At 40.6% G+C, this 21,859-nt stretch overlaps 1 protein-coding gene across 3 annotated transcripts; it reads right to left on the bottom strand.

Annotated features, from left to right (window-relative positions):
- Window positions 1-272: 272 nt before the first annotated feature.
- On the bottom strand, window positions 273-21,408 carry CDKL1 (cyclin dependent kinase like 1). Of its 3 annotated transcripts, none has more exons than XM_087952446.1 (10): window positions 21,171-21,408; window positions 17,235-17,521; window positions 10,182-10,303; window positions 6,381-6,453; window positions 5,406-5,496; window positions 4,015-4,215; window positions 3,368-3,450; window positions 2,669-2,725; window positions 1,758-1,913; window positions 273-983 (listed from the first exon to the last, which is right to left on the bottom strand). In XM_087952446.1, the coding sequence occupies exons 2-10, from the start codon at window positions 17,400-17,402 to the stop codon at window positions 876-878; spliced, it is 1,059 nt and encodes a 352-aa protein (XP_087808572.1). In that variant the 5' UTR covers window positions 17,403-17,521; window positions 21,171-21,408; the 3' UTR covers window positions 273-875. The 3 variants fall into 3 exon arrangements, with proteins under 3 accessions (XP_087808572.1, XP_026526645.2, XP_026526646.2); XM_026670860.2 differs by lacking the exon at window positions 21,171-21,408 and adding an exon at window positions 20,883-21,115; XM_026670861.2 differs by lacking the exon at window positions 21,171-21,408 and adding an exon at window positions 20,684-21,072.
- Window positions 21,409-21,859: the final 451 nt, after the last annotated feature.

Below are 21,859 nucleotides of genomic sequence, written 5' to 3'. Positions count from 1 at the left end.
CCAGAGGCCACATCATTTCTCTGATTCTTGTTTTGCTAGAAAGTGGCCTTTAAAATATGTTGGCGAGCATATTTAATAAGTTAGAATAGAATAAAGAGTTGGAAGGGACCTTGGAGGTCTTCTAGTCCAACCCCTTGCTTTGGCAGGAAACCTATGCCATTTCAGACAATTAAGCGAATCCTGTGAAAAAAATATACATATTAAAATTTTATTTTATTTCTAGCTGTTCTAGGTAAAAAGTAATATTGATTGCAATGGAAAGAAACAAAATATTTAATTGAAGAGCTTCTTTACATTTTATTTATTTTGTTGCGAAGACAGCGACAAAGAAAAAGTTCGAATCCAGACATTCCTGGTTCTCGTCTGTCACCTCCAAAGCCAACCCTCCACCCCCTTGCACAAAGAATCTGCAGGTTCAGCCTGCCAAGCAAACTAACTACATCTCTAGTATAAGACCCAAAGTTTCTCTCTCTTGCTTTGAAACCGGGGGATTTTATGAATGAAATATATTTGGCATGTGTGGATCCCCTCCACCAATTCCCGCTGCAGCAGAGGCAAGAAATCTTGCCTCACAAAATATAAATTACAAGTGCTTGATAATTAGAGATACAATTTTCCAAGAGGCCCAAATACCATTTTCCTGCTGAACTTTGATACATTATTTCAAACCTTTTGTTGACACATTTTGTTTGTGTGCGTGTGTGTTTCTGTTTGTACGTTTGACAGATATTTCCTTTCCGAGGTTTGTCACTTTTCAGCCAGAACATCGTGGTTTGTTTTAGCTGATGCCAGTGTAGATACTGTGATTGTCTTCCAAATTTTCATAGTTAGGAACGCAAGACACAGAATGGACTAGCTGTGACAGCTGTCTTTTTTTAGATGTTTGGGAAACGGTAGTTGAGTTTTCTTGTTCCACAGTAGTACTTCTTGTTATCCAAAGCAGGTAAAATCTTGCTGCTGGTTAATTGGGGAAGATACTGTAGCTGAAAGATAAAAGTATAAATTATAATTCACTGGAGGACATGCATGTGCCCTTCATATTAGCCTATTTCAATGCAAGTTTCTCAAAAAAAATTCAACACGGGAATCCTGAGGCTCCCTACTCCTCAAGTATTGTATTCAAGAAAAAGGTTATAGGAGATGGCTTCTGAAAGGTTTTTACTAATGCTAATTATTCTAAACACAGGTTTTCACTTTGGTTTTGATTTCTTAATGTCAAATTGTCTTGAACATTGGAGTAAAGAGGTGAGGTAACAGTCACAAACAAGGGGGGAGGGGTTCATTTCAGGGGTGGGCTGCTGGCGGGGTTCACAGGGGTTCGGGAGAGCCCCTAGCTAAGATTCTGTGCAGTTTGGAGCACCCCCAAATCCCACTCCTGTCTGGCCCCGCCCATCCCTCCCAGGAGTCCCCGCGCAACACGTTTTGGATGCAGGTAAGTGCAGGGCATGCACAGAGGCTTGGGGAGGGTGAAAAACGGGCCTCCCGGAGGTTTGGGAAGGCCAGAAATGGGCCGTTTCTGGCTTCCAGAGAGCCTCTGGAGCCCAGGGAGGCCATTTTCTCCCTCCTGGAGGCTCAACGAAAGCCTCTGGAGCCTGAGGTGGGAAAAAAGCACCACTACCACCCCACTGTGGTGCAGGAGGCCGACTAGGCCATGCCCACACCCACCCAGCAACCAAGGCAGAGAACCCTTTGCTAAAAAAAATTGAAGCCCACCCCTGGCTCATTTTCTGTAGTTTGCACTGCCTAGTAACTCTTACCCCAGGCACATGCCTTCTAGGTGGCCGGTTTGGTTTCCGTGTAATGGATCTCTCTCGTTCCCTCCCAAGTTCCACCTCCCGAATGCTGTCAAAATAAGGATGCTGAAGGAGCTGTTCGCAGGTCAACCTTTCAGTGGGATCCATATGGAGACAGCCCTGAGACAATACAAGCAGGAGACTGAAATGCATACTGACTAACATGTAATTATGGATTCAAAAGAGCATTCAGGAAAACGAAATTCATTTCTCTCTGGCAGAGAGTAAAACAGTGATTAAATTTCAGATACAATCATCAACAGAACCCATGTTATAAAGAATGCTATCAAATAGGCAATTTATTTCCAAAGAGGAACACATTCCAACAAACATTTATTTTCACATTTTTACCTATGTTAGAAAAAAAAAAAATTTCAGGGCAATGTGAGATTTCCATTCTCAAAGGTCACGTGCACTAAGTTTGAAAATGGAAAAGACTCATTTCTTTGCATCTTCCTCCTCTTACCAGCAACTGACCAGCCAGCGTTTTTCTAGGTGCTTCAGAAATGGGTGCTTGTTTAGATTTGTCTCACTTCTCCAAGTCTAATTGTACTTGTTGCTGAAGTTCAACTGCCAAAACTTCATTCAGCACAAACAAGAATGAGTTGCATTTCAGCAACAATTTGAGGACACGCTTGGTTGCAAATATATTTCTGAGACCAGACGTGCATCACATCTAAATATTCCATTTGAAACCTTGCTTTTAATCCTTGCACTTTTTCCTACCATCTTCCTTATTGGCCATCTAACAGGGATTTTGGGGGGTAATTTGCAGTAAATTTGAAGGTCACGGTAAGGGATGAGGACTCATATGAGATGCTATTGTATTTATAAGCCCCAATAAATGACAACAAACATCAAGGTATTTTCCTCACCTTCATTAGTGCCAGAGCAGCATAAGAAATAGTGGGGAATTTCATTTCTAGTGGGTCCTGGTTAAAAAGGGGGAAATAAATATTAGCAGAATCTTTTTCACAGTTATTGAGGATTTCCCCCACCCCATAATCCTATAACAACAAAGAAAAACATAACAAAACAAAAATGCATTTTTCTTTTAAGGGAATGGTTCCCAGGACAGATGAGAGAATTAAATAAATTGGCTCTCCTGCTTTGCAGCTTTTTATCACAAGTCCTGCAGTCTGCAGCTTTTTTTTTCAGTTTCCAATAGCAATCCTTCCCCCCCGCCCTTCTGAAACCAATTTGGGTGTTGATCTCCAAACTGCACCTAGTTACATGTCTCTCTAGAATCACATCCAAGAGTGAACCATTCTTTTTAGGCAACAATTGGTAACCAAGCAATGTTCTGGGTCCCTAAATAGCTAATCTGTAAAAGCAGTATTTTCTGGTTCTTCAAAAAACACCGCTTCTTGCACTGAAAAGAGGAAAAAACACTTGCAAGCTAGCTCTGTTTTCTCAGGGCATTGTGTCCAAGCTGCCAGCTACAGTTTTTTTTTTCTCTCTCTCTGTCTGCTGGCATCTGTTGGTCATCCACACTTTTGCCACCCTGATAAGTCAGGTCCAGTGGTGATACTGTGCTGTGCTTGTGTAAGATCACTGAGGAGGGCAGCTCTCACCATGCTTTCTGGATCGGGTATCCTCACCCCACTGAAGAACTGGTTTGTGCTGAAGACTTGCTGATGCCTGGGAATGAGATCACCTTTGAACAAGAATCAAAGAGTGCAGTCAGTTTAAACATTTGCATCACCAAGGCCTTCCCCTGTGTGAGGTTTGCAACAGAAGCAGATGGGAGAGAAGAATGGCTTGACTCAGAAACATGGGTGCCTAGGTAACCAGCCAAACACTCGTCCCTAGCACTGGCAAAAAAAAAAAGTCTTTTCTTCAAATTTGCTGACAACCCCCCCCACTCCACTTTAAAATGGGCTGGATTTTGGCTTTGCTTTTCTCTCGGGTTGCTAAAGGTTACTTAAATGTAAACCACCCTAGATGGGGGAGGGCAATAAGGATGCCTTAAATAGTCTGTTTTATTCCCCCCTCTCCCAAATATCATGATGAAGAAAGTTGATGAACGTATACAAAAATTGACTTCAATTAACAAAATAGTCCCCTGCAAACTCAATGCAACACATGTCATGCTTCTCCAGGGTGTTTACACAGGAGACAGTCAAATTTCACATGGACACCCCAGAGGTTGGGGATGGGAGGTGAGTAGGAGGTAAGAAACAACAGACAACTTAAGAGTTTCTCAGTAACCTTCGCTTACCTAATGTCCTCCTGATTAAGTAAAGTTGATCCACATCAGACTTTCCAGGCCAGAGAGGGATGCCAGAAAGAAGTTCAGCGAAGACGCAGCCTATAGCCCAGACATCTACAGGAGGGCCATATTGAGTATCACCTACAAGGAGCTCAGGAGAACGATACCACCTGGTAGCCACATAATCTGTATAGTAGTCACAGGGCCCAGCTGAAAGGAGTTGAAGAAAAGATTGCAGACACAGAAGCATCAATTAGAGCAGGGGTCTCCAACCTTGGCAGCTTTAAGACCTATGGACTTCAACTCCCAGAATTCCTCAGCCAGCAAAGTTCAGCAAAGCAAAGCTGGCTGAGGAACTCTGGGAGTTGAAGTCCACAGGTCTCAGAGCTGCCAAGGTTAGAGACCCCTGAATTAGAGTAGGGGATAGTGTTGGTATGCTACTGGTTCGGCTCGGTTTGGCTGAACCAGTAGCAAACATTGCTACCAGTCGAATTGGTAGTAAAAAAAAAAAACCTCCAATGATCAGCTGAGAGGAGGGAAAAAAGCCTTGAGGAAGAAAAAAGCACAGGATCGGCCCTCCCACCTTCCCCTGCACTTTTCTTTATCCTCTCAGCTGATTGGCACTGCAGGCCTCAGCTGGTGTGTGGAAAACTGCGTGCATGCGTTAGGTGCGCCCGCGCCCTTGCGATCACTGAACCAGTAGTGGAACAGGTCGGATCCCACTGCTGGTAGGGGCCTAAAGACTCTCTCTAGTCTAGATCTTCCTTTCAAGGGCAAAGGAAATAAAAGGATATTTATAGATAATAAATAAATTACAAACACTATACTGTAAGGTTCATTCTCGGTTGCTCCAAAAGAAGCAAACCTGCTCTTGTTTACTAACTCTGGTATTCATTTTTAGAAAGAGTAGAGGTAGCACTTCTTGTTTTGAACATCTTATTTTGTCTTTGCATGAACATTGGAGTAATTCAGTTGGATTGCTTTTCTGTTCACATGCGGTTGGTTGCAAAAATATAATTTATATAAATGACTTCTGTAGAACTAGGAACAAACATCTGTACTGTCTCTGACATAGAGATCAAAGCTGCATTTGATTTTGTATATCTGTATGTTTTGGTATTTCAATAATAACTCGTTTTCCTGTTTTTCATTTTTACTCTTTCTGAAACGAGTATCGAAGTAAGATAAAGTATAATAAAAGGGTAATTACTTTCAATTAATTAACTGCTTAACAAATTTTAAAAAGCAACTTTGCGGTTTTCATCCTTTCATCCATTAAGAGGAACATTAATAACAGGATTAAACAGGGGAAAAAAACATACATTCATGTCTTGTTGCAGAACCTCTGCCTTCTGTTCTGCCCTAGTGAAAGTGGACTGAACTTCATATAATAAACTTACTTAAGATGCGAGCAAATCCAAAATCACAGAGCTTAATGACAAAATGCTTCGTTATGAGAATGTTCTCTGGTTTTACATCTCTGTGTATGCACTAGACATAGAAAGAGAGACATAATGACATGATCGAGGAGAAAACACAATGCTTCATTTTATTAATCTCAGGCACAGATTACCTGGCATTCTAGTCTTAAGATCTAACATTTGAGACAATATGGTCCTCTCATTTTTTTATGAAGTATGATTGCTAAGAAATAAATATCTGCAATCCTGTTTCATTTGTAAAGAAAATAAAGAAACATAAGAAATACACGTCAGTCATATTTGTCTTCCTTTGAAGTTTTGATATATAACAAAGAAAGTTGTATTAAGAAACTTATTTATAGATGAATTGCTATGCATGTTCTCCATAATCTGGAAATTCCAGATTCTATTAGAAAGTATTTTCCCAACCTGCCACTATGATATTCTTAATCAGCATGGCTGGAAGTTGGTAATTCTGGAACAACAATCCAGAATTACCAACTTGGGGAAAATATTTTAGGATAAGAGGAAGCTATTACTTCCTTAAAACATTTAATCCAATCAAAATTAGTACAATACATGTTCAAAAATTAAAATAACCAAAATACTAGGAATCACCAAAACTTATCTGCATTAAAAAAATTCCAAAAAAACCTGCCAACCTGAAAAACTTGCCAACCTCTATTGAAGGATAAAATTTTTACCATGGAAGCAGGACACTTCTACCTCTTTTGGCAAAACATCAAAAATGGAAACAATTCAGCCATTTCCCAAAAACATTTCTCTAAAAATGATTTTAATGTGGAAAACAGCTTTATATCTAGCTGATCACTCTTGAGATAATTATAGCAATTATACATAAGAGGTGAAGATTTAGATCTTGTTCTGCAACATAGAGGATAGAGGTTCAAGGAAATGCAGCGTACAACATGGAAATGGAATGGAATGACTTACATTGTGTTTGTGACAAAAATTCACTGCTTGGAGAGTTTGCCAAGTTATGCTTTTCACAAGATGTTCTGGGACCCTGGATGGAAAAAATGGAAAAGGCAGCAAAAACAGAGTGTGTAGAATTCATCTTTCCTAGATTATTCCTACATACACACAACACATGGTGCAGTATTTTCTTTTTAAAATTGAGGACAACTATTTAGAATATTCAATGTGGGTTTTTTAAAATGAATTTATGGATTAAAATAAAAGCAAGCAAGAAGCAAGCTGGAGTGCAAATAAGAAATGAAGGAAAACAATTCCAAGATGCAGCTACTTAAATACTTTTATTCTGCTTCAAGTATTTACAATATTTCACAAATATTTAATACTAACATTGATAAAGCAGTAAAATATTTATATAGAAGGAAATAAGATTCAGGACTAGATGAAAGTGACTCACCAGATATATTCCACTGCTGAAAGGGATGGACCAAAGATAAAGACCAAAGAGCATTTCCCCCTATTGTTCCCTAAGGGATGGTATTTCAGATATACTACCTTTCATTCCAAAAGTAACGTGTAGTTTGTTCCTCTATGAATTTGTCCAGTGTCTTTTCAAAACCATAATTATGAATTACATAATGAGATTTATTTATGCAATCAATTTTAAAACCATACCCTGTTATATACAATAAATCAGTACTTCCTTTTTAATATTCTGACCCCCCCTGCATTTATACTATCTATTTATTTATTATATCTGCCTTCAAGGCGGCAAATATATTCAACACACTTTCCTCCTCCTATTTTCCCTGTGAAGTGAGTTGGGCTGAGAGAGAGTGACTGGCCCAAAGTCACCCTGTTGGCTTTCATAGTTGGGGTGAGATTGGAACCCATAGTCTCCCCCCCCCCCCCCCCCCCCCCCTAGCCCCCCCCCCCCCCCCCCCCCCCCCCCCCCCCCCCCCCCCCCCCCCCCCCCCCCCCCCCCCCCCCCCCCCCCCCCCCCCCCCCCCCCCCCCCCCCCCCCCCCCCCCCCCCCCCCCCCCCCCCCCCCCCCCCTGGCCCCACCCCCCAACTCCCACACTTTTTTTTTTCAAAAAACAAACAAAAAAAAAAAAAACCCCCCCCCCCAAAAAAAAAAAAACCCCCCCCCCCCCCATCCCCCCCCCCCAGTTCACACGCCGTCCTAGCCTGGAGCCTTAACCACTAGATCAAATTAGTTGTCATTTAGATTCAATGGGTGACCTCTAGTTTTCATACTATCGAACCAGGAAAAACTATTAGGTTCCCATTTCCTATCTCATACCTGGTTTATACTTTTGTTATGTTGTCTTACCTACTTTCTGAGCCAAACACTCCATATAGTAATATAGGCTTTCCTCGAGAGAGGAATCACATTAATCCTCTAATTGTTTGATTGCCCTTTCTATTCTAGTGTAGACTCTACAAGAATCTTATAGCAAAGGGTAAACATTTGTTTGATTGATTGATTGATTTTTATAGCTAGCCATCTGTGCAAATTACTCTAGTTGGCTCACAATTATCTATAAGAACAGCATTAATATGCCATTCCAGCATGAAGTAAAATTAAAACTATACAGTTACTGATTGGTATTTAAGAAACAGACTATTTACAAGAGCTAATGCATTGTAACAAAAAGCCTAGTGTTGCCTGGAGGCTATTCTCAGATTTGAGTTGCTATAGCTGTTATCAGCTTCTCAATCTCGGAATTTTTCGCCTTTTGCTTTGGGTGCGGGTGGTGCTTCCCCATTTGAGACAAGTGTGCAATTTAAGGTTTCTCATGGGTTCACAACCAGGTGACAGCTGTGGTCAGGAGGGCCTTTGCACACAGGTTGATCTTGTGCACCCATTGTGCCTATTCCTGAAACAGTTGACACTCATGTTCTAGTCATTTTATGACTGAACAATTGCAATCGGGCTTCCCATGAAGACCATCTGGAAGCTAAAGCTGTTCCAAAAGGAGCAGCAAGGGCATTTATGGGTATACCTCAATACACCCATGGGTCATTACTGCTTTGTAAGCATATTGGTTTCCAGTTGACTTCTGGATCCATACCTGTCAGTTATAAAATTCTTCACAGGTCCTGGTTATCTGTCTCCAGGGGCTTTCACCCAATCAGTAAAATTGGGCCAAGTGAGGGTGCTCTGGGTCCCCACCATTAAACAGTGCTGTCTAGTGGCAACCTGGGGAGTCACATGACTCCACTTTACAAGGGATCTGCAACTTTTTAAAATCCAGCTTTTCTCTCAGGCCTCGAGTTAGGCTGTATGTGAGTCCCTGGCAGGCTTTAGGCAATATTTTAGGTCCTGAGTGATTTTTATCTGAGTATCTTTTTTTAATCTCACTTTTTAAAGTGTTTTTCTCTTTTAATTATTGAAGCTAACCAAAGTAATTTTGGACTATGGTGGCCTTCTAAATAAAATTCAATCAAATTAATACCTTTGTTGCCATTTCAAAGCCACTGCAGCAGAGCCAGAAATATAGTAAAGCAGCTTTCAAACATAGCTCATGACACACCAAGCGATCTTGAGCTGCTTTCAATCCAGCACAGAGACCTCATGTAGAAGTGCCTTAATGTTATCCCTTCTAAGATTCATAAGAAGAACTGACCAGCCTCTTCAAGAGCTCTTACAAAGGCAGAAAGCTGCCAGCAGCATTTTACAGATCAACCAATTTCCATGGCAGGAAAAATGACAATCTTTCCAGGATCCAAATATACATTTAAACCAAGATTTTAGTATCTACTGTACTAGGTTCCACACAAATATCAAAATTCAGGCTTTTAAAATAAATTGACATGGGCTTGCTTTCTCAAAAATTGCACGATTTGCAATAGCCTTTCAGGCGGAAGAAATCTTTTCAGGAATGATCAATTTAGAGGTCTAAAGAGGAGTTATTTCCCTTCTTTAGCACACATGCTCCCATCTCAGGCACATTATCTCCTTTGCAACAGTCCACAGCAAGCTCTCACACCATTCTTTTGCAAGCATGCCTTAATCCATGGCAACCACACAGTGGCCTTTTTTTAAACCTTCAAGATTGATGGTTGCAGATCTGTTACATCTAGAAAGAAAAATCTGCAGTGAGGTATGGACATTATAACTTGTGATGACCAAGGGCATGTCACAAAGGCAACACAGTCAAATAAGCAATAAGAGTCCCTTTATTATCTCCAACTTTGCTCCCAATGTCCAGGTTACCTTCGGCTGGAGAAAAACTCTCCCAAGAACAGCCTTTAACTGTAGAAAATTCAGTCCAAAACAAGGTACATACAAACTGTAACTAAAAATCCAAAAAACCAAGCTGAAGGAATTAGCTTGACAAGGCAGGAGAAGGAATTTCAGACTTGAAAGAATGGCAAAACTCACACAGTTGGGAAGATGCCAGGAACACAGATAAGCCACGACGATACAAGATAAATTCATGTTTGCTCCCAACAGCTTGCTGTGCTGTTCCTTTTTTATACACTGTGTTCCCAGCTGCAGCTAATGAAGGGAATCAGGGCCCTTTCCTCCCCCGTAAGCCATGCAACTCATGTTGCTCCCTTCTCCGTTCCTCCCTGCATGCCCTAGGATAAAGAGGGGGTGGGCCTGGGTCTTCCTCTGAATTCCCTCTCCCTTGCTCTACCTCTCTCCTGCTCTGCCCAGCCGGACTTTGCCCTTCCCCAGTTTCTTCCACAGCCAACAGAGCCACACTCCCACCCTCTGTCAGCTGTTTGGCTTCCCCTTCCGAGTCGGATTCTGGCAGGGGCATGACATAACTGCTCTGTTTCTACAAATTTCATGAGTCGGCAACTTACCCACGTGGATTCTTGTCAAGCTCATGAAGTACCGTATGGTCACAATATTCAAAGACCAAGTGAAGCTTTCGTTTCCTCCGGAAGACCTCCAGAAGATTCACCAAATTGGAATGTTTCAGTTGCTAAAAAGCATAACATAACATTTGTGAAGCAGCTTGAGGTGAAGAAAATAAAGCTGTTACATCAACATTCATGGTCTAATTCTAAAACATACTTACCATATAAAGCAAAAAGGTCAGAGTCACTACTCATAATTTAATGTTTCTAATTCAGCTCCCACTTCGCCTTATGACTCACTGTGCCTCAAGTTATCTAAAAAATACTTGTCTCCTCAGTTAAACATTGTGACTACCAGTAATTCAATTCAATTCAATTCAATCTATTCTATTCATTTATTACTAATCTCTTCCCATAACCTTTTAGCGTAACCATTTAATTCTGCTTTTCAATCAAAACAAAAATAAAATATATAATTGCCATTAATACCCAGCTGCAATTTTCTTGCCTTTTGTCTCCCCCATACTATTCTCATTCTCCCTTTACTATCTTCCCTAAACTTCACAAAGCATGAAACTTCCTCTTAAAAGTATCATAAAAAACAGATGGTTGATCATAAATAAAATCCTACATTTTGATCGCATACTTGCATTTTAATTTTATTGACATGCAACATGCAATATAATCTGAATGACAAGATGGGACCCCTGTCTTGTCTTTGTTTAAGTGAGCCAGGAAGAGCTTTTACTCATGTCTCGTTTTTAAATGAATCTTGAAGGATCTGCCTCTTCCCCCATGTCTTGGATTAGGGAGTATGGTAGGGTCCTTTGGGATCAAGGCTGAGGATTACGATTTTCCTGTTCTTCTCTTCTTAGAAATTTATCTTTTCTTTTGCTGGTTATGATTATTTTCAATTGCTTTTAGTAGTGTACAGTCCAGAGGTCTCCAAACTTGGCAACTTTAAGACGGGTAGACTTCAACTCCCAGAATCCTCCAGCCAGCATAGCTGGCTGGAGAATTCTGGGAGTTGAAGTCCACCCGTCTTAAAGTTGCCAAGTTTGGAGACCCCTGGTGTACAAAACATTATGAAGTTGGCCAGCTTTAGAGATTTGACAAATATGTTTAACAAATGAGTTGATGGAAGCAGTATGAGGTCACGGGCTGCTTACATCTGTTTCAGAGGTCATACTAACTCAGCACAGAGTGATTTAACAACACAACAAAATAGCAGCCAAAGGGTGATTTCAGATTTTTAAAATACCCAGATATCACCATGGGGTCTCCTGGCCTCAGTGTTTATAAGAATGTATAAAAAGTTGTGCTGGATTGGATGAAAGGCCTATATGGCAGCACCATGTTTCCCACAGAAGGAAACTCACAAGCTAGACATGTCTCCTAGCAACTAAGATCCAGATGCACCCTGCGCCTCTGACACAAAAGTTAATATAACCACCAGTAGCCTTTTTCCCCGTTGAAAGCCTTATATTTATATATTTCAAACTCAACCCTAATGGCAGACAAGGTAAATGGCACTGCCCATTTAATCTCTTAAATCTGAATGGCTATGGCATTGTTGAAGCCTTTGTTCTTTCTTTGTTTACACAACACAGAAAAATGATGGATTAAGAATCCTGTCTCCCCACACCCGCTGGATTAGATCTCAACCCATACTGTTCTCCAATTAGCAAACAAACAATCTGTTACTATTGACTGAGAAAGTGTTTTTCTGAACTGGTGGCAGAGCAGGCCCGCACTTGTTCAATCAACACAATTCAGCACACAGATTCATTGGCAAAGAATGGTGAAAATTGTTGAGATACTCTGCTTCCCTGTCTCTCTTTCTTGGTTCCTTCAAGGGCTATTTATTACCTGTTTTCCTGACATAAGCTGCTGCCCCCACTATTGAATTTCTTCTTGGGCTTTAGAAATCCCCATTAATCTTTCCACAATAGCTTATCAGACTTCTGAATCTCTTCAGATAGCTAGGGTAGATTTGAATGCTACTATGGATTTAAAGTATGCACAAGGAGAAGTAAGCAACTTGATATCCTCATTGGCTTTGTGGTACAACATTAACTTGTGCCAGCAACGTAATCAAAGTTTAGGAATTGAGGAATTGTAATGGAAAATGTCCACAGGACCCATGGTTACCTCCTCTGGGCCTAAAAGCTTACGGCAATATGGTGGTTTGGCATTGAAATGAGACACAGGGAACTGTCTCTGAGAAAAATGCCAACCCTGAGAGACCTCAGGTAGCAGTATTTATTGAGAAAAAACACAAGCAAAATATACAGTATGCATATTCAGAAAACAATGACCTCAACAGGAGATTACTTCACCAGCATGAGAACACACAATCTTGGAAAGTCCCAGATGTTACCTTGCTAGGGTGAGATCATACAGCCACGGAAAGTCTCATGGGAAAGTTTGGAAAGTCCCATGAGAAAGCACAACTGTGTATCTTGTACCTTGAACTTTCACCCATTTTCCTATTCCTTCTAAACTGGCAGAATCAAAACAGAATGAGGCACTCTGAGCAAAGATACTCCTACCCCCACCAAGAATGCCCACATCTTCCTAGACTTACTGCTAGTTATACAAAGGCCTTACAGAAAATGATAAAATGATCAATAGGTTATATTACCACAGGCAATATTATCTGAATGGAGAGTTAGAACTGGGTGTTATCCCTCAGAATTGACCAGAAGACATTTTTTTTCACATAAGGCTCATTTTATTTCAAGAGTGCATTACTAATAAAATGGATGGATGGTTATTTTTAAAAAGATGAAATACACTTATGGGGGAGGTGGACTATCAACTGGCCAAGTATTGACATTCAGACCACCCAACCCAATTTTTACATGAGCAGACAGAGTTCCTTCATATATAGTGAGCAGGAGGATTTGTTTGTCCTTTGCTTTTCCCACTACGAAAGGCAAGAAGTGAGTGAAATCTCAAGAAACTTCACTTCAAGTCATTAGAAATACCTTCTCCCAGTCAGGAAAGGTGAAAACTAAAGAAAATAGGGAGGAAAAAAATCCAATAAAGGACATCAAGGCATTTCCAAACTACCTCTGTTTAAAGCAGGCTTGCAATCATCTGACTCTCTGCTGAAAACACGGAGAACACATAGAGATTGCCATTATTTACTTTCCTATTTATTAGATTTACATTTTGCTTCTCCTGTTCAGTATCACTGAGTATATAACACATCTTTCTCCAATTGTATCTTCACAGCAACTATGTTCTTATCCAAAATCATTCAGTGCAATTTCCTGGCTTAAGGTGAATAAACCGAGTTTCCAAATTTACTTGTTATTTAAATATATATGGCTGCCAATTCAACACGCAATGCTGGATGGCTAATAAACAGTAGCATAACCAACAAACAACACTGGATGGCTAATAAATAGTAGAATAACCAATAATAATTTAGAAAAATTGAAAGCAATTGAAATACCCCAATGTCCCTGAATTCAACACATATACTAACAGAACACCAGAATGAGCTCACTCTACGTCCTGGTTTAAGGGTTAGAGTTGCAACCATCTTTTCATCTTAGTGAAATGCTTATAAAGTCAAGTCCATCGGAGTCTCTTCAATATTAATCCAATAATACTTTCTCAACATACAGCTGCTATCTCCTTTTACTTTTCCATATTGCTGGATGATTATGCAGGGGACAAACTTTTGACTGATAAACACCATTTTCTATTCCCCTTGTTCCACCTGGAAGACAAATGGCCAGATGTGGAACAAAAGCTAGGACATCATGGTTCTTTTAAGGGACTTATTTTGGAAAACAGTTAGTCAACGCCACTTCAAATTTAAATTTGTAAACAATTTGATGTGGTTTACGAACTGCAAACCAATTTAATATTGACTGCAAAATTACTGAACCATGTCTCATCTGAATTTATTCAACTATTTTTAAATATTATTTTGGCTTTTAAGAAAAAAAAAAGATACTGCCCTTTATTTTCAGGAAGACTTCCATACACCACATATAGCCCAGAGGCAAATAAATGAAAATAATAGCAGACTACCACCAAATGCTGTTTTTGGAAGTACTATATATCTATCAAGAAAAGAAAGGCAAAAATACATTGAGATGGACCTGATAATCAGATACACAGAGCCAAGATAGATGCTAACTGGCTCAGTGGCTGTACTTGTGAAAAGGATCTGGGTGTCCTGATAGACCACAGATTAAGCATGAGACAGTTGTATACTACAGCTATTAAAAGAATCTTGGGTTGCATCAACAGAAATACATAAGGTTGAGATCTGGAAAAGTAATTATTGCACTCAATATTCCATATGTGGGATATAGCATGTGGAATGCTGTATTCAGTATTGGTCACTGCACTTCAAAAGGGTATAGTGGATCTAGAAGAGGACAACCAAGATAATCAAAGGGCTGGAGCAGCTTTTCTACAATGAAAGATTGTAACATTTGGGGTGTTTTAGTCTAGAAAAGAGGCAAATAAGGGAACGTAATTGAGGTTTACACATGGTTAAAAGAACTGGGAAGGAAGAGAAGGCTGGATGCGGGGTGGGCATAGTAATTGTCTTCCAATATATTGCAGGAGAAAAGAGCATGGATTTACTCTCTATAGTGCCTGTAGTGAGTAGGACCATGGGAGAGAAGCTTTACAGAAAAATATCCAAACTCAACATTAGGAGGAATTTTCTGACTGTGAGTTATGAAGCTATGGAAGAAACAGCTTCCTGAACTTGTAGGCACTCCAACAGTGGAGGTTTCAAGCAAATGTTCAGCCAACTATTTGTCTGAACTAGAAGACCTTCAAGCCCCGTTCCAATCCAATGATTCAATAATCCTGAAAGGTGATGGTAGTGCAATGTTAGAGTTACTTGCTCCTAAATCAGTATTTTGTAGTTGGTCTTTCCTACAACAACAGTATTTTATAAGTGTGCCTGAAATACATTCTCAAAATTCTAAATATATTCTAAATTAGTCACTGGCCTAAAAGATTGTGTGATTAGCTCTAGAGCTGTGATAGTTGAACCTATGGCCTGCATGCCAGAGGTGGCACGCAGAACCCTCTCTCAGGGCATGCGAGCCGTCGCCCCAGCTCAGCTCTGCTGTGCATGTATGCGCCCCCTCCCGGCCAGCTGGTCTTTGGGTCTCTGCTGCACATGCACAGAGGGGCGCATACGGAGATGCATGTGCATGTGGGGGAGCACGTGCACAAGGATGCACATTGTATTTTGGTGATGCGTGCACTTTGGGCACTCGGTGCTGAAAAGGTTAGCCATCACTGCTTTAGAGCAACCTTTGTCAAGCCAGAGCCCTGAAGCTGTGGCAGACTACAGCTCCCACCATTCTCAACTAATATAATCATTATATTCTTAATATACATATATCAAATGACTCAGTCTGGCACAACTGGTGTAAAATAATTTACATTGTGTAAAGTAATGCATGGACAATTCTTTTCAGCTCGGAAGGGTGATTCATGTCCATTAATTCCTAGAAGCTCTAACTTATTATTTTGTGCAAATGCTAACTAGAAAAAAGGTCCTTCACAAGTTCCTATAAGAAATATTAGTTTTCATTTAAAAAAATTCTTCCCCTTCCTTGTTCCAGAAATAGAGTTTAAATAATCAGGAAAATGGCTGGTGAGATAGCACAATGCAAAGAAGCCAGAGGTAACAAAGAAAGATAACAACAGGCAATCCATAAGCTATATCTATATGAACTGCCCCAGCAAAAGTCAGTGATAAATTGCTGGAGAACAGAGGAGACATTGCCCACTATCTATTGGAAAACACAAAAATATGCATCCAAATATCAGCAGGAAACTACCACAGAAATTGAGTTTCTGCCATTTTTACAGTGTCTTGTTTCTTGTATATCCTTTCTATGCTAAAAATAATACCAGCTACGATACCAATGATTATAGTAATTGATACTAATGGTGGACAGTTAAAAGTTTTCTATTATATGCTTTTATACTGTAATTATTTATATTTAGTGCTTTAAGTTGTATTTGTTGCCCAGAGTTGTCGTTGTAAAATGGGTGGCCACATAAATTGAATAAACCAACATACAAACATAAATAATGTTAATATTAGGAGCAGCAGGAGGATTGAACTGGTCCACTGGTACTAAAGTTTGGCAACAAATTACATATAACCAGCACAATAAATACAAGAAAACAAAGACTTCAATCAATTGTCCACAATGATTTACATCAACTACAAAATGCAGTTTTTCTCCTCTTACAGAATTTGAGTTATCTTGACATGCTGTTTTGCTTCATTTGGAATGGAATATATTTGGGCCCAGTATCAGGAGGACATTATGTAAGAAGCTTTTCTTAAAAAATATTCCCTGGCCCTCATATCATCGGAAAATCTTTCAAGAGAGACAAATGGACAAGTGTTTAATTACATCAAAAGCCAAAAACTCTCTAAGATAATTAGGCTGTGAACCACTTAGAGACAAATATGATAAAAATTCATTTGAAACTAATCTGAACCTATGAGAGTATATGAGGTAAAAAATTTACATGAATTGATTTAGGAGGACCCAATCTAAGTACCACAAGAAGCTTGAAAGAAAAGAATAAAACTACTTTCTACTATCCTAATCACAATGAATCATGTCTACATTAGAGATTTATCAATCTTCTTATAAGATTAAGTCTTCAAAGAATGGAATAGAACAATGAAAATCACTATTGTTAAAATATGTTCATTGTAAATATGCAATTCACATGTGATATTTAAAGAGGAAATAAATAATCTTATTTATATCCATTCTTTCCACTGCTTCTCATAGCTTTTTATCATAGCTATCTATCATCAAATGCACAGTCCATGTACTTTATGTATAGTTAATGATCCATGAAATACATTTGAAAGATAAGTTTCCAAAAGCTGGACTACTCTTAGGTAGGCATCCAACAGTATATTTGGGATACAAGGCAATGAAATGGGCCATTGGATTAGTTACAAGGAAGAAAAACAATAAAAATACAGCTTTAATCAAATAAGTTTCTGATAAGCAGATTCCAGTTCATTACCTTTAACATCCGAATCTCTCGAAGTGCAATTTTTTTAATGACAGGATCATCCTCAGATTCCAGGAACTTTTTGATAGCAACAATTTGCCCTGTGTCTTTGTTCCGGCATTTGAAAACAACCCCATAGGAGCCTTCCCCAATCTTACTAATTTTTTCATATTTCTCCATTGCTAATAGAAAAGAATCTCTGAATATGTTATCCACTGTAAGCGAGACCTGGTGAGTAAGATGTTCTCTTGAGGATCTGAATGATTCAAAAGTTGCAAAAGGCCACAATCATCTTAAATCTGTAAGACAAATGTAAAAATATGATTGCAGCCACACTTAGCATCTATGGAATCCATGGAACATAACCACACCATACTGATTCCTTAATGGACCAGCAATCTGAGCCTATATTTACTTTGTTTCAAATAATGCACTAGTCTTTAATAACCCCCTCCGCCCTCCAGATACCCCAACAGGTGGTGAGAAGAGATTGGAGTTTTTACAAAATAAGACCTCTTTTTAAGTGGCTTCATTACTATTGCTTGAAATACCTTGCTATTTACCCTACAGCACTGGGCAAGCTCCCAAAACCCTTGCTATAAAAAGTTAAATGGAACTTAATGAAGTTTTATTCCACCAGTTCCACTGAAATGAACTGGAATGATTGAAATCACAGTGTGGTTTGTTGTGGAAAAGTTTTTATTTAACAAGGCAGTGCCCACATTTCATTTGACTTCTAAAACCAGCAAACATACTATGAATTAATGTGATGTATAAACTGACCCTTCACCTTTATTTTTTCACTCAGCTAATTAGTCATTGCCTTGATAGGAGCTGTTGAATCTTGGATGACCTTGAAAAAAATGAAGTAGGTCTTGGCTTGCAGAAAAGCCCAGGGAAGCAAGCTGCACTGGGAAACTGAAGAAACCACCCAGGAGAAGTCAGTGGCAAACTATTTCTGTAGATGTTGCAGAGGACCTAGAGATATTAATGTAGACCCCATGGGCCAAATACGTTTTGAGGAAGCCTTTACTTTTCTGTTAATTAGATTTATCTCTACAGTACTTGCAATCTCACATAGCATCTGATAAATTTGGGACCTGGATATCTTTGGGATCTGGATACCTCCTTTTGCAAGTGTCCATCAACTACAAAAGATCTACAAAAGATGTCTTCTTGAAGTTGCTCAATTCATAATACAATGACTTGAACTAAGGCATTTCCAGGACAAAAACCTCCATTGCAAAATCTGTTCAGGTTTAGTTAATAGCTGAAACTGAACTTCTTTTAAAGATGCTCATTTTCAGACTTTCAGTTAAATTGGAACCACAGTACTTTTCTGTTCCATATTTAATAGTGATTAAAAGTTATTTACATTTATTTTTTTAAGATGATACTTTAATTGTTTGCAATGATGTATAATCCATTTTGAGATTCTTTTTAATAATTAAAATGGTGGGGTAGAAATGTAAGGATAAATGTCAGGATAAAGCTTCCTAGATCCGCCAAAAACATATCAAATACAGATAGTCCTTGACTTACAACCTTTCATTTAGTGACTATTTGAAGTTACAATGTGAAAAAAGTGACTTACAACCAGTCCTTCCACTTACAACTGATACAGCAGGTTCAAAATGTGGGCACTTGGCAACTGGTATGTATTTATATGGGTTGCAGTGTCCCGGGGTCCCATGTTCACCATTGGTGACTTTCCTAATTGGCTTCCAAGAAGCAAAATCAATAAGGAAGCCAGATTCACTTAACTGTGTATTCATTTAACAACTGTGGCCATTCACTTAATGACTACAGCAACAAGGTTATAAAATTGAGCCTGACTCACTTAACAGCTGCCCCACTTAGCTGCAGAAATTTCAGCTGCGGTCATAAGTCAAGAAGTAGCCGTAGCCATGGGAAAGTCAAGACTATCTTTCTTAACACCATACTTTTCTGTTTGTAATTCCTGCAATCTTTGGCTCAATTTGTTCTTTCACACTGTCAGAACTCCTGGAACTTCTGCTCAGCCCTTTTCTTTCCTCTTAATCACATTTCACCTCAAAAGCCAGGGTTTTTCAGCTTTTTTTTTTTTTTAAATCTATTGCTTAGCCTTTTGGATTTCTATCACAGCAGCCACATAAGGCTATCTGATTGTATTTATGCATACTCTCCCCATCCTACTTCCTACTTCCCCATGTTCTCTTTACCTCCACTCCTCTATTCAGATCTGATCATCTCTGCATTCAGTCGAATTTAAACTTTAAGCGCCTTAGAACAAAAAAAAGGTTATTTTCAAGTTTATGTTCTTTAAGGCTTCTGGGTCTCCAACATGATGCCCGAGGCTCTCAGGTGCTCCTGGATGCCTGCCAGGCTCCCTGCCCTACCAAACAATTTTTATTATGAAGACTTTTAACTCAAGCAGACAGGTGAGCATGTTGCAAAGTAAAGCACAAGCCCAGTGATTTCTTCCTTCACTAATATATCTCTGGGCCGCACAGAGACACTTTTAAAAAATGAAAACGGTTGGGGGCTGCAGGCTACTATTTGCATGACTATCCCCCACCCCATCCCCAGGACAAAGATAGGCTGAAGGGGGATCATTCTGAAGGATAAGAGGGGGTTGAGTGGGACCAAGTTCCTTAGCTTCCTCCATGGCAAATTGACATTTTGTGATGATTTGGACACCACTGTGGTACTGCCAGCATGCAACCCTAACAACAAGTTGTATGAATGCCCTATACTGAAAGGGCCCCCTTGTCTAAAAAAAAAAAAAAGGAGCAAAATCTACACAGTGTAGTATCTGCACAGTGGTAGCATTACTCTGTGGATTTAGAAACACGGAGAAAAAAGGAGGGCAAGGATTGTAAGGCGCTCTCTGCACCAAAGTGATGGATACTAGCGCCTCTAGTGCAATCTGAAACCCGGTTGCTGGAAGGCTCCAGTGGCCTCTGCGTCTTCAGACCACTTTCCCCATGCAAAAGGCCCATCTGTAAATTAAATTTTAATTCAGCACCTTTAAGCAAAGGCAGGTTGCCAGTGAGGTGCAGCCAACTGGGCAAGCCCATCAGCAGCGAAACACACACCTGCCTGCAAAAGAAAACTCCCGAGAATAATGGTGCCAGCAGGTGTGTGAGAAGGGCACAGCAGGGATGATCCCAGAGAGGGTCCTAAAGAGGACTTGGGGATGTCCCCTCCACCCTCACCAGCCCAATAGCCTCGTGGCAGTGTTTCCCTCGGGCCTGCAAGCAGCCCCTTTGGGATAAAAGGAGAAACGACAGGTTCCAGCACACTCAGGACCTACTGACAGGAATTGTGAGGGGGGCAGCTGCAGAGGCGAATGTTGCTGTCTCAGAGGCAATTCATACGTTTTTCTTTTCACAGCAGGAAGAAGCCCACTTGAGAGACCAAGTACGTCCCCTCCTTCCCCCACCCTCCTTAAAGTGCCCTCCTCACATCCTCAGACGAACCTTCCCTTCCATTAGCCATGCAAGCCTGCAGGACTTATTTAATTCTTCACAGAAAAGCGCGCGTTCCCCTCAATTCGCAGCCAGAAGGAACTCCGCCGTCGCGCAGCTCTGCTCGACCAAGGCGCACTTTGTCTGTGCTCAGAGACCTTTGCCCTGCGCCGGCCGGGAGCGATAGGACTCCCACTCCAGCAGTTCTCACCCTCGTTGCGAAACTTCGCTTTCATTCCGGCCGGCCAACCGACTGGCGATGGCTCCCGGCACCTGCTGCCTGCTTCTCTCGCCTGCTGCGCGGGCGGGCAAATGTGGCCGCAGACGCAACACCTTCATGCGCCACTCTGGGCCGTCGGCCGCAGACGCTGAACTGCCTGCCAGTCGGGCGAGAGGGGGGCGGGGGGGCAAGGCGGTGAGGGGAGGCGACGGTCTCTCGCCACTGCCCGCCTCCTGGAGGTGGGCCATGGGCAGGAGGAGGCCGAAGGCTACAACCCACCTATCCGAACAGCAAGCTGGACGGTCTGTCATGGGTCCGTCTGTCAGGAGAGAGGACAACGCAGAAGGGCGGCATTGCTTCGTAGAGGCGCTTACAGGTCCACGCAGAAACAGGGATTTGCTCCATTTCGAAGCCTGTAACGTCGGATAACATTTTGCTGCGGAGTGACGCATTTTCTCCCATTTCTAGTAAAACGTGCTGAACTTTTTCTCTTTGTTATCCAGAGAAGGCCAAAATACTGTGTGGTTAAAAAAAAATGCATTCATTTGCGTTCCTTCCACTGCAAAACTACTTGGTCTCAAACTTAAAAGATACTCCACTGCGCAAACACGATCGCAGTGAGTTCACAAGCCTCCCCGCGGTTAATGTATTTTCTCTGTCCGCTTTCGCACACATCCATCAACTAACCACAGGGATGAAATCACACAATATAGTTGACTAAACTAGGATCAGGTAGTCTGTGGTTTCAGGTGTCTTGAAAACCTAATGGAAAACAAAGTGAGATTAGCTTCAAACCTATTAATAAAGAGCTTTGCTATGGAAGACATGAGTAAAATTGACTTTTACCACCCACTTACCAAGAAACAAGCCAACAATGATTTTACATAGCTTCCAGTGTGAATCCAGCCCATGTAATTTATCAGCCAGTGCCATGTGAACCCAGAAAATTAGGTTGAGTAAACCACAAA

This window comes from Notechis scutatus, chromosome 1 (assembly GCF_049901735.1).
Source record: "Notechis scutatus isolate UNSWTSFEM ecotype Mainland chromosome 1, rNotScu1.2, whole genome shotgun sequence".
Classification (NCBI taxonomy): Eukaryota; Metazoa; Chordata; class Lepidosauria; order Squamata; family Elapidae; genus Notechis; species Notechis scutatus.
Note: the sequence above shows the minus strand (reverse complement) of the source record. Positions and strands in the feature narration are given on the sequence as shown.

What these genes read in the sequence shown, in the direction of transcription:
- CDKL1 (XM_087952446.1), bottom strand. Translation starts at nt 17,402, where the DNA reads ATGGAGAAATATGAAAAAATTAGTAAGATTGGGGAAGGCTCCTATGGG. An exon ending in TGGATTTGCTCGCATCTTAA is followed by an intron (nt 4,216 to 5,405) that starts GTAAGTTTATTA and finishes AACTCCTTTCAG; the next exon opens with CTGGGCCCTGTGACTACTAT. An exon ending in TACCCGATCCAGAAAGCATG is followed by an intron (nt 2,726 to 3,367) that starts GTGAGAGCTGCC and finishes CTTTTTAACCAG; the next exon opens with GACCCACTAGAAATGAAATT.